Source organism: Delphinus delphis, chromosome 14, assembly GCF_949987515.2.
Source record: "Delphinus delphis chromosome 14, mDelDel1.2, whole genome shotgun sequence".
Taxonomy (NCBI): domain Eukaryota; kingdom Metazoa; phylum Chordata; class Mammalia; order Artiodactyla; family Delphinidae; genus Delphinus; species Delphinus delphis.
In genome coordinates, this window is record NC_082696.1 from 81099211 (window position 1) to 81112066 (window position 12856).

Genomic DNA, 12856 nt, shown 5'->3' on the forward strand with positions numbered 1-12856 from the left:
CATCCAGCTGCCATTTGAGACAAAAGGACTTATTACTGACAGAGATCAATAATACAACTCCTCCCCCACAAAAAGAAATAGAACAGTAATATTTTCAGCAAATCAAGGTAAGGAATATACCAACGACAACGCAAGTTTAGGTGGCTGATTTGGGACTTAGTACACAAACAACGAAATACCCCAGAATACCCGCCACGCCTTTGGTCACAAAACACTCAGCACGGCACCCTTCACTGTCCCAATCCTCAAAACTAACAGACAGCAAGCACTACAGAAGTCCAGAAAAATGTTCACATCACTATGTGTTTTATCTTTTCACATGTATTTATTTGTATTTTAAGATTTTTCCTTTCTTTAAAGATGTCACTTAAAATACAAATTAATATCTATTCCCAAGAACAAAATGTTCCAGTTCCAGACACACAACACGGATAGCAGTAGAATTTTCAAAAGCTCCACGGAGAATCACCGCTGATGAGCTCTGGTGCACACCAGAACTCATGGAACTGAGGTAATTAAAGTTATCAGATAAGACGAAAGATCCTAATGAAAATCTTTAATGTAAAGCTTTATCGCCTGTCATGCACTCGTACATGCCGCGTAGAATTAACCACAGGCCACATGAGAAATTACACTTTCACAGCAGCTTCTGCCTAACTTTTGTAAATTGCAAAGCTTTTAAAAAGTAACAAATCTTGTTAAGAATGCAGTGAGGTCCCATATTATGTGAGTTTTACTTGCCTCTAAGGATGAGACAACTATATTTAAATCAGTAAAAGTGCAGAGATGTTAGGCTTCTCAAAGAGCACTGAGCTTTAGAATGATTGATGAAATAAAGAAAAAAAGGGGACTGGTTTTACTCGTCTCCCTAATAATAGCTCCAAATCACAGTGTTTCATAATTAAAAGAAGGGATAAAAGTGACGTAGCTGTAATAACTAAGGTAAAAAACATTTTTAACACCTTTGTTGGAGTATAATTGCTTTACAATGTTGTGTTAAGTTTCTGTTGTATAACAAAGTGAATCAGCTATACGTATACATATATCCCCATATCTCCTCCCTCTTGCGTCTCCCTCCCACCCTCCCTATCCCACCCCTCTAGGTGGTCACAAAGCACTGAGCTGATCTCCCTGTGTTATGCGGCTGCTTCCCACTAGCTATCCGTTTTACATTTGGTAGTACATGTAAGTCCATGCCACTCTCTCACTTTGTCCCAGCTTACCATTCCCCCTCCCTGTGTCCTCAAGTCCATTCTCCACGTCTGCATCTTTATTCCTGTCCTGCCCCTAGGTTCTTCAGAACCATTTGTTTTTTTGGTAAAAAACATTTTTGAAGACTATAGTATTACATTAGATATAGAAGCTGGTCTCATGGTCCAAGAGATGTCATCTTATACTCTTATCATTAGTAGTCATCTATCTCAAATGTCTTTAGACAAAATCCCTCTTTAGTTTCTGACAACCTTAGATTATCTTTCTGTAAACAGCAAGAGGTCAACACCTCATATGAACATGACCATAATTTGCAAATGCTTTACAAGTAACATTTAGTTTGAAAAATCAAACACACATGCTTGAACTAACAGTAGCAAAGACACACATTATCTAAGAGCCTGACCTGAATCATACCAGGTACTCAAAAACTGACATTTTCACCTAGACCTTATGGTCTTAGCTGCAAAGAGTCCCAAACTATAAGCCTATCTATTTTTAAAAGCCACCCACCAGGACTCAAATGTGACAACACTGATTTTACTCAGACTATCATCATTAAGTATAATAATATCCAAGTGTCCTTACACACGAGGGAAAGTCTGGAGGCTTTGGGAAGTTTCTTAACAGCTCTTTGAGAACCCTACCCCCTTGCCTGCCAAGGATAAAAATATTATGCTCTATCTGAGTTGCTCTGAAAATTTAGAAAGCTAATGTACATAAAGTGCCAAACTCAGGGCTTGGCACACAGTGAACCCTCGCTGAGCAGGAAAGCTACTGCAGTTGTTTCCAATGCCACACCCTCACTTTGTCAAAGGTCAAGGACTTACTGATGCCAGACACCAATCAATTCACTACAAAAATCTCATCTCTCCTGAAATGTTTAGATAAGGACCACACATTTAAGGACATAGCAAAAAACACCAGAAAAAAGAACTCACCATCTCACTAATCCTTTACTTCTATTAGGTTCACCATAAAACGGATAGTAATTACTTAACAGAATTCCTACGAATGTGTACCAAATGGTACACAGAAGAGGGCAGTGTAAGGGGACACAGAGGTCCTGTCCTCCCCTGAATACCTTCAGGGCTTTGTCAAAGCAACACGGCATCATGGGGATGAACTAAGTAACTTGGAAGCCACATTCATCCACCAGATACCACATAAAGGACACTACCCCAAATCTCAAGAACCTCAAGTAATTTACCCTCTTAACGTTCAAGAGAAGTCCAAAAACCCAATTCAAACCAAACCAACCCCCAACACACACACACACACAACACACAAACTTCCAGACAAGGGAGATTCTTCAATTTGAGGGATTTTATACATTAACTCAGGCTTGGGGGTGAGAAGCAGAGAAAGGAATAACCTAATACAACCTGCAAGCAGTGGTAACAACCACCTGGAACACAGTTTATTTGCTCTGTGGTATCTCCTTCCACCATGCTCTCTTACTCAGGATTCTGCCCTATGCCCTCACTTTCCAGAGGAGAAGGAAAACAGCATTCCCAAGAGTCTCAATAAAACCGCAAAAAAGAATACAGGACCAGGGACTTCTCTGGTGGTGCAGTGGTTAAGAATTTGCCTGCCAATGCAGGGGACACTGGTTCGAGCCCGAGTCCTGGAAGATCCCACATGCCACAGAGCAACTCAGCCCGTGCGCCACAACTACTGAGCCTGTGCTCCAGAGCCCGCAAGCCCCAACTCCTGAGCCCGCGTGCCACAACTACTGAAGCCCGTACGCCTAGAGCCCGTGCTCCGCAACGAGAAGCCCCCGCAATGAGAAAAGTGCCCACGCACTGAAGCGGAAAGTAGCCCCCTCTCTCCGCAATGAGAAAGCCCGCGTGCAGCAACGAAGACCCGAGGCCAAAAATAAATAAATAAATATATTTATTTAAAAAAGAATACAGGACCACTGCCCTAGGTAAACACAACTTTAGCAAGCATTTTTCTATCACCTACGTGCTAAGTGACTCTCCTGTCTACACTGCATTTCCTGCTTTCTTTTAGGGTCCAGACTCCTGTTTCCAGCTTCTAGATGGGCATCTCCATGCATGCGTCCCACAGACACCTTATCCTGCCCAAAGTGATGGCTCACTGTCTTCAATTTGTAACCCTTACACCTTCATCTGGTACTGAATTCCTTCCCCGATGAAGAAGTTTACCTCACTCACAGAACCTTAGCCAAGCTAGGAAACTTGGGGTCCTTGCAGTGTCTTCCCTGGAAACAAAGGCAATCTTTTTCTTTTTTAAAATTTTTTTTTGCGGTACGCGGGCCTCTCACTGTTGTGGCCTCTCCCGTTGCGGAGCACAGGCTCTGGACGCGCAGGCTCAGCGGCCATGGCTCACGGGCCCAGCCACTCCGTGGCATGTGGGATCTTCCCAGACTGGGGCACGAACCCGCGTCCCCTGCATCGGCAGGCGGACTCTCAACCACTGCACCACCAGGGAAGCCCAGGCAATCTTAACCTAATCCAACTGCCCCTGCCTTCCCAGTTCCCTTCCAGTCTCCCCAATTCCCTCCTGCCTGTTCTCAAGTCTCCCACGTAATTCATCTCTTCATCACTGCTCCCCTCAGGGCTGTACTAGTATTCTACATGCCCTCTGTGACTCCACGACCTCCTCCAACTCATCTTCCTTGTGGGAGAAGCTAATATTTCTAATGTTTCTCCTGCCTCAAAATTCTTCATGGCTTTTCAAATCCTTCAATCCTTTGGGCCAATGAAATGAGGTACTGCTCTATATGCTACCTATATGCTGCTCTATATGGTACTGAAAACCCTTCACAATCTGGAAAAATGAGCTTCTTCTGCCACTGGCCCACGAAACTTAAATCTTGTCATATCAAAACTTTAAAATGTCAAGTGTCCTCACACCTTCATACTTCTGCTCACACAATTTTTTATGCCTGAAATGTACCACCCACTCCTACCCCAGGATCTTGCTATAATAAAAATAGCCTGGGATATCAGACTGCTAAATGTGTGGGAAGGAGGTGGAGGAAGCAGAAACAGAACAGGACAAATACTAACTTCTTGAGTATAACCCAAAAGGTTTCTATACAAATATGAAAAAATATATATATAATGGCCTGTATCTCTGAGAAAAGATCAATTTTTTTCATTGTTTGGTCACACAAACTGTTTTAGTATACACATGGGTAGTACCTGTTCTTTTTTTGTTTTTTTTAAGCTACACATAATTTTTTTTTAAATATTTATTTACTTGACTGCGTCAGGTCTTAGTTGAGGCATGTGGGATCTTTCGTTGTGGTGCATGGGCTCTGCTCTTCCTTGCAGCATGGGGGTTTCTATCAAGTTGTGGCACACGGGCTCAGTAGTTGTGGTGTGCGGGCTCTCTAGTTGTGGCGTGAGAGCTGCATAGTGCGTGGGCTCTCTAGTTGTGGCACACGGGCTCGGTACTTGTGGCGCAAGGCTCTCTAGTTGTGGCGCACAGGCTCTCTAGTTGTGGAGCGCGGGCTTGGTAGTTGTGGTGCACAGGCTCTCTAGTTGTGGCGCGTGGGCTCGGTAGTTGTGGCGCAAGGCTCTCTAGTTGTGGTGCGCGGGCTTGGTAGTTGCGGCACGCGGGCCTAGTTGCCCCCCCACCCCGGCACGTGGTATCCTGGTTCTCCGACCAGGGATCGAACCCGTGTCCCCTGCATTGGAAGGCAGATTCTTAACCACTGGATCACCAGGAGAGTCCAGTATACAACTGATCTTTAAGAAACTACATTATATTGCCAAAATCACAAAAATCACCTTTGGATAAAATCACATATACCTACAGTCAATTAGATAATCTTATTCTGATGAGCTTTTTCTCAAACTTCAATATGAGTTCGAGGAACTCTATAAAATCAAACGATTTCTCTTTAACATGTGAAAAAAAAAATCCTCACTAAAATGCCTGTGAGAAAATATTCCCCTCATTCATTAGGTCAGATGTGAAAGCAGAGAGAGCCATGCAGCCTGTGACCCACGGAAGGTCAGCAGTGACAATGACCCCACATCCCTGCCACCATCCACGTCCACCAAGTATGGGATTTGTCTGTCAACTGCTTCACATAAACATAATTACCACATAAAGGTGATCAAAGGAAATTCCTCCAGGGACTTCCTCCAGGGTCGGGGAACTAAGATCCCACATGCTATGGGGCCACTAAGCCCATGCGCCACAACTAGAGAGCCCATGCGCTGCAACTACTGAGCCTGTGCACTCTAGAGCTCACATGCCAAAACTAGAGAGAAGCCCAAGTGCCGCAACGAAGACCCGATGCAGCCAAGACCTGATGCAGCCAAATAAATAAATAAATATTCAAAGGAAACTTCTCTGGAAATGATTTTTCAAAAAGTACTCAAGATGCTCGCAAATCAAACCTCTAATAATAGTCTGAAGTAATAAACAACCTATATGCTCCAATCAAGAGTTGGAGATCAATCAAGAGGAATCAGTTTGGGGCTTCCCTGGTGGCACAGTGGTTGAGAGTCCGCCTGCCGATGCAGGGGACGCGGGTTCGTGCCCTGGTCCGGGAAGATCCCACATGCCGTGGAGCGGCTGGGCCCGTGAGCCATGGCCGCTGAGCCTGCACGTCCGGAGCCTGTGCTCCGCAACAGGAGAGGCCACAACAGTGAGAGGCCCACATACCGCAAAAAAAAAAAAAAAAAAGAGGAATCAGTTATAATATTTTATACTTAATAATAATTACATAAAAATACTATATAGATCATGTATTACCAGATTCCTATTAAAAACTTACCATATACAAAGCATAGCTCAGGGCAAATCAATTTCTATTTTTCATGACCAACAGTATGATAAAGGTCATATCTTCCTAAATATTCAATACAAAGTTAAAATATGAACTATAAAAATGAGCTGATTCTTTTAAACCCCACAATAAAGAAATGTTAAAGGATACTGATCTGTCTGTGGTCTTCGAAAGTTCTCTGGAAGATTGGCTTCATATAGTAGTCTTGCTTTAGTATTTCCCATATCTTGCATGCACTATAATAAAAAAATCACATATTTTCATTACTCATATAAACATTAAAAAGTAATTCCTATACACACATACATACAAACACCAGACATTTATCATTTCCAATACATATCCTTTAGAAAAATAATTTAAATCACAACTATGAAATTAATTACTCAAGTTCAAAACAGAAGCATAGTTTTAATCCTTCACACGTCTTCAACATACGTGGATCTGCAGTTTTTGAATGTCTTTTTCCGTGACTACAATACCACCTTCATTTACACTCACTACTTCCTAAAAGTGGATTCCCTGGCAGTTCGTGGTATTACTATTGTTTTAAATGTACCACTTGAACAACACTGCCATTTCTAAGGCAAATAAGTCAAGATCAAATTTTCTTTGTTTTAGGCTTCAAAATACTCTGAGGTTTTCATGATTTACAACCAAGGCCACAATGGAGAGCAGTGAGGCAGAAATAGGGCCGCCCTAGAACACAACAGAAGTGGATTCACTTCTTTGGGGTTATTAATCTCTTTAAGATTCTGCCAAAAGCTATGGATCCTCCTCTCGCTACCAAAAAACTGTGCCTAATGGCCAAATTTTACATACAAGTTCAGGAGTTCACAGGACTCTCCCTAAAATCTATCAACCCCAAGAGTAAGAAACATTGCTAAGGAGGCATAAGATAATTAAACTGGTTGAAATGATTATTAACTTAAGTTTCTGGATCACCTATGAGTAAGGACTAACCAAAGAGTACTTCCAGGATGTTCTATTACATTAGAAACTGAACTAACATTTACAAACAAAACATTACTCTATCACTATTTTACATCATTTTCAGGGAGCTTAAGTTCCCTAAAATGTTTTAACTGGTTGAAAGATCTGCTTTTAAAATTCCTTTTTCCCCTGATTTCCTAAACACACACCCCCCACCTCGTGTCCCTAAGAAGACAATCCAGGCTTAACAGATCACTAGATGTCATCCTTGGGTTGTAGCCCTCAAGGGGATACAGAACCACCTTCCTTCAGATAAAAAAATACAGTGACTTTTCTCCCAACTGAGAGTTCTAAGTCATGCAAGCTACTAATGTAAACCCATTTCTGGATACCTACACCACCCAACCTCAACATAAGAATTCTTTCAGGGTAAACGAGATTTCTAAGTCATTCCTCTAGAGATGATGAGAAAGTGAAGTAATAAAGGGCTGGGAAACATTAAGGGATAGTAAGCTGAAAAACAAGAAAATGTTTTGCTATTTAGCTCTGGAGAGAAGAGAGTAGGCCAAGGGCTCCCCCGTGTCATGAGGCACAGTAGCATGGAGTCAGTCAGTGTGAGGAGGGCTAGGGAACAATCCTCTGAGTGGGGAGAAGAGCGGAGAGACTTTCAGGACTGCTAACCCTTCCTGAAAAAAGGAAGACTGTTTTCCATCGCAAGCATTCAATGACGCCGCCTCTTTGTGCAGGGGCACATGGGAATTCAGTAGTAGAGACGACCAACTCACGTCATCATAAAGGCATCAAATATTTGGAAAGAACGAGACCAAGAGAAAGTGTGCATAATATATGCAATGAAGCAAAAAGTAACTTAGATACAGCTCACAGAAACTACAAAAATAAGAAAACCTGAAGTTTCTAACACACAAACAAGAGTACATAAAAATTTTAACAGAAAATTTAGTAAGACTAAAAACAGTATCTGCTATACCTGCCATATCTCATTGATCCAAAGTTACATTTTTCTTCATATTATAACATTCATGAAGTAGAAATGCATCTTACAACTGATTGTGTCTTGTAAGTGATCATTTTTTTCTAATTAGTCCATAAAATGTAGTTGTTTCTTACAATCAGTGATATTATTTTATTTCAATAAATATGACTCTATACATTTTATATAAATATTCTCTTTAATATAGGTCATTAATATTTTATTTTGGCAAAATAAAAAATTAAGAACAAGGCATACATGTACATTGTACCAAATTATTTAATTTTGTTTTACGGATGCTATCCATCACAGTTAGACAGGAGGAAAAAAAGGTATAAAATCTGAAAGGGAGAAGTGATGTGAAATTATGAGCCATTTCTACAGCAGACCACTGCCAAAAAGTGACCTGACGCAGGTGCTCGTGTGTGTGTGCGTGTCTCTGTTAGCTGGGACTGGGGGAAACAAGGATTCAATAACATCACGGATGTAGAGAGATCATTTTGTAAGGAGAAGGAAGACACTAGTAAGCTCAAATAATTTCTAAGTTTCTAAAAAGTAGAACAGAGTAGGGTGGAAGGAAAGTCTGCAATGAAAGGATTAGTGGAGATGAAACTGGTTCAGCCACTGGAGATGGTTAGAGTGAAGAGAAAAAAACAACAGGAGCTGGCATTCCTGGAAGGTGATAGGAGTGTGGTACAAACTACCTGTCCTCAGAGTGTCAAGACACTACAGGCAAGGGCCCTACAGAACACGTGAAAATTTTTTCTATTGGACTTAAGAGCAAATTCTGGTAATTGGCAGAAGAAAATAATGAAACAGCCTAACAGCTACAATAACAAGCATTAGCCTCAATATCTTATTAATATATATAAATAATATAGTATTATAAATTAGATGTATTATATATAATATATAAATTGCATATATATTATAATACATAAATTGCTTATATATATGCCATTTCAAAGTTTTTAAAATCCTGATTTAGGTATTATTACCCTAATTTGACAGGAAAGGAAACTGAAGCTGCAAGATGTTAAGTAACAGGCCCAGGAGTCTCCATTAGAATTAAACTCGACAGAACCAACATCGGCCACTGGCAGTCTAGACACCTCAGGCTGCAGCCAATGGAACTAGGGACCATGTCACGCAGGGCTCATGAACACCAGGCTCTTTGCTTTAGCGGCTCAGTTTTCATTTTACAGATGAGGAAACAAGCACAAAGAGGTTCCCTGCTGGGTAATTCAAGGAATCAGTTACAGAGTTTTAAAAATATTTTAAAAGAGATATTTATTTACATAGTAAACTATACTTCATCTCAAAACTGATTTTTTAAAAACAAGGCAAGCACCCAGTGAGCAGAAATGTATTGATATTCTTGACAAACCATTGTAAGAATAGATGAAATACAAAGTCAACATTCATTTTTACTTTAAGAAAAAATATATTAATATATTGAAGAATAAGTGAAATGTGTACTCCGCAGTTATGATAAATGCCATTTAGGCAGGACATATTTAAAAATTGTTATTTACTATGCCTATTAAATTCAATCTGTCCTCCTTTTATACTTTATATGGTCCTAGAAAGATGAATTTTATATTGTATATAAATGAACGATCTTCATCCAAAACCACCACCATTATAACCGCAAAGCAAGGCTTCACCTGGAAATGGTATAATAGGACACACTTAAGAATCCCAAAGCCCACTATTAAAAGCACTTGTCCTCATAATCTGAGTGCTTTCAGTTTCTCCCCCACAATCCAGTACACAGAACAACAGTTGCCCAAAGCCTCACACATCACTTGAGATTCAATTTTTAAAAATACTGTTTGAATCAAAATGCTGAAAAGCCTCTATGGGCTAAACACATTGTCATCACAATCTAATGAAGATGAAGCATTTCTATTTCTGAAACTTTCTAAGTAGACAACATATCACCCAGTCTCAGTTTTTGCACTAAAAAACAATAAAACTGGGCTTCCCTGGTAGTGCAGCGGTTGAGAGTCCGCCTACCAATGCAGGGGACACGGGTTCGTGACCCGGTCTGGGAAGATCCCACATGCCGCGGAGCGGCTGGGCCCGTGAGCCATGGCTGCTGAGCCTGCGCGTCCGGAGCCTATGCTCCGCAACGGGAGAGGCCACAACAGTGAGAGGCCCGCATACCACAAAAAAAAAAAAAAACAAAGAAAACAATAAATCTTATATTCTAAAAGAGTTCTAAACTTTTTAACGTTTTACAGAGACTAAAGAGAACTGAGGTTGTCAATTTAAAGTTTTAATTGGCATTTAGTTATTGGATTGTGTAATTTAATAAACATACCCAAAAACTAAAAAAAAAAAAAAAAAGTGGGAATAGATTTTTAAAAGGCATAATCAATAAGCAAACAAATGTAATAGGAAATTTTATTTTTATGTAACACTACTGTGTATGTTTAAAAAAAAAAAAGGCATTGTTTTATGTCAATGGGGCATCTCCAGTGGAAAAACATGGTAATTAAGCAGCACACAAAAACAGTTTTACTGCAAAAAGGGCCATGAAATGAATGCAAAGATAAAAGGCAACAGGAACATACAGAAACAAAGTGTGCCCAAGTTTGTCACTGTCAATATCAGGAAATAATAAAAGACAAGATAAGTAACAGGCCACCAGAAGTTCCAACTCAATGATTCATTCTCCTGAGAATAAAATCTGTCACATTTTTTCTTTTCTTTAACCTTCCAAACTCCTGGGGTGTGGAATGTAACTACGTGAAGCCACTACTCCAGGGCAGGCTGCTCCTATTTGCCCTAGCCCGCACACCGAGCGCAGTCCAGCCCAGGGCCTGGGTCTGTGTTTAGGAGCCAGGCACCTGGGCCTCCCCTCTCCTTCACCTTGTGCGCCCTCCCCTTTGCTCAGCACCTACCCCAAGTGTCCCTGGAGCGTCTCCTGTACTTTCTCTCTCTCAGCAACAACCATTTATGAGCAAACTGAAACCCACATTAATGGACTGTTTCAGGAAGCTATCTGCATAGTTTTCATAAATTTTTATGTGTATACTGACTTGCCCTTTGGGGTTTACTGGCTATTTTTAAAAATGGAATAAGTGGAAAAAAAGAATAACAGCTACAAAACAAAGGACTGAGATTACTAATTGCTTTTTTGCAAATGACTAGGTTACAATGTGGCAATTAGATCTTCTAAATTCCCAATGGCAAAAATGCAAAACGTCAAAATAATCAATAGAATCTTACACATTAGCATGTCATGGAAATACGCTACAGGTCTATGCTAAATCTGGAGGAAAAAAAGGTAAAAAACTATGTAAATTAAAACACTTCTACCCATTTTCTGAGAAATAGACGGGGGTGGGAGAGAGAAGACTCTTACTCCCAGGTCAAAAGATTGTTGTGTAAGGATATGAAAATAGCTAAAAATGTGTATCACCTGTATGTCTGTATATATGCATAAAACATCTCAGGAAGAATATACAAGAAACTGAAAAACAGGCTTGTTCCTACAGAGGGACACTGGATGACTGAGGGACAAAAATGGGAGGGAGACCACCCATTTTACACCTTCTGTACCCTTTGATGTTTGTACCGTGTCCATATGTTTCCCACTCCCCAACACAATAAAAGAGTTAGAGGGGGGCTTCATTAATCCTACACTGTTCCTAAATAAAATACATCCAGAGGGAGCTTAGCCAGGGATCCAAGCAGCATGTGACTCAGAGCAAGGAGACCTCCTCTCACTAGGGCCCTCCACCTCCACTAAGAGAACAGGGTCTCCTGACAATCCGAGACGTTATGATCGAATAAAATTAATACATTTAACAAATCCCATCCAAGAATATCTCACAGTCAGAATACATTCAAAATATAAATATGGCATTTACATGCCAGGTGTTTTCCCAGTATCATTACCTTCATTACTGTTGCTGAAGATGACATCATTAAACTTTCAACTATTAGTTTTTGCTTCTTAAGATTTCCATGTATGTGGTTTTGTGCGGGAGAGGGAGCACCACTTGCTCTATTTTCTATTCATTAAAATTTGTAGAACACAAAGACTAACATTTCAAACTGCCTTAGCTGAACGTGCGTGCATGCGTGCGTGCGTGTGTGTGTGTGTGTGTGTGTGTGTATGTATATATTTTAAAACCTCATAATTAAACAGAGAAATTGTAGTCCCTGGCAATTCTTCACGTCAGTGACTCACCTCTACTACCACTTGAAATTTCCCAGAATAGTTCTCTATCTTCCTCTCAAAAGCCACCAGGATTTCTTGCATAGGAGCAAGCTTTTCAGGACTGGTTTCAAGATCTTTTGGGTTCCAGCTGCTGGAAAAGAAGGGCCACTGTTTTTGGTCTCAGGAGCTCTTTGGAAATATTTAATAGAGTCCATTCCTTCAGTTTTCATGAAATTGCGTTTTAGGGGAGTTGATCTCTTTCTGTTTTAATTGTTTTTAAGAACAAAGTAAGTAAACCACACGTATTTAAACATTAAAATTGTTAAATGATGATGTGGAATCAGAGGTACCAGTTTTCCTATTTTTCACAGTTTCTAGATATTCTCAGATCTTGATTCATAAGTTGCAGCATTGGCTAAGTTGCTACAAATTCAGAGAATGAATTTTTTTTTAAGCAATAAAATTAAACATTGTTATGACAAAACTGGAGAAGTTTCACATTACAGTCTTCTGTCATCTCTACTTACTATGAAATCATACGATTTGAAGTCCAGGGATAAACCACTACTTTCGTCCTAGGTGCTTAAGGCCCAGCTCAGGAGTCATCTGGACTCTTGCCCCTTCTGTCAGAAGTCTTTGTGATTCTAACTTTAATATTTTTGTAGATTTATCCCGTTAATCAACCTCATTGCCACTACTTCAGCTGAAGATCTAGTCACCCACTGCCTAGGCCACTGCAGGAACAAGCCCCTCGGATTTATGTTCTTAAAAG

At 40.4% G+C, this 12856-nt stretch overlaps 1 protein-coding gene across 4 annotated transcripts in view; it reads right to left on the reverse strand.

Annotated features, from left to right (window-relative positions):
- SMAP1 (small ArfGAP 1) overlaps positions 1-12856 on the reverse strand; it is a 149735-nt gene that overhangs the window by 78469 nt on the left and 58410 nt on the right. For 2 of the 4 annotated variants that reach the window (XM_060030390.1, XM_060030389.1), the window contains exon 3: positions 6137-6222. In XM_060030390.1, the coding sequence (XP_059886373.1) occupies positions 6137-6222 (86 nt within the window). Of the gene's footprint in view, positions 1-6136; positions 6223-12114; positions 12236-12856 lie in introns of all 4 variants that reach the window. The other 2 variants (XM_060030391.1, XM_060030392.1) reach the window with 2 other exon arrangements.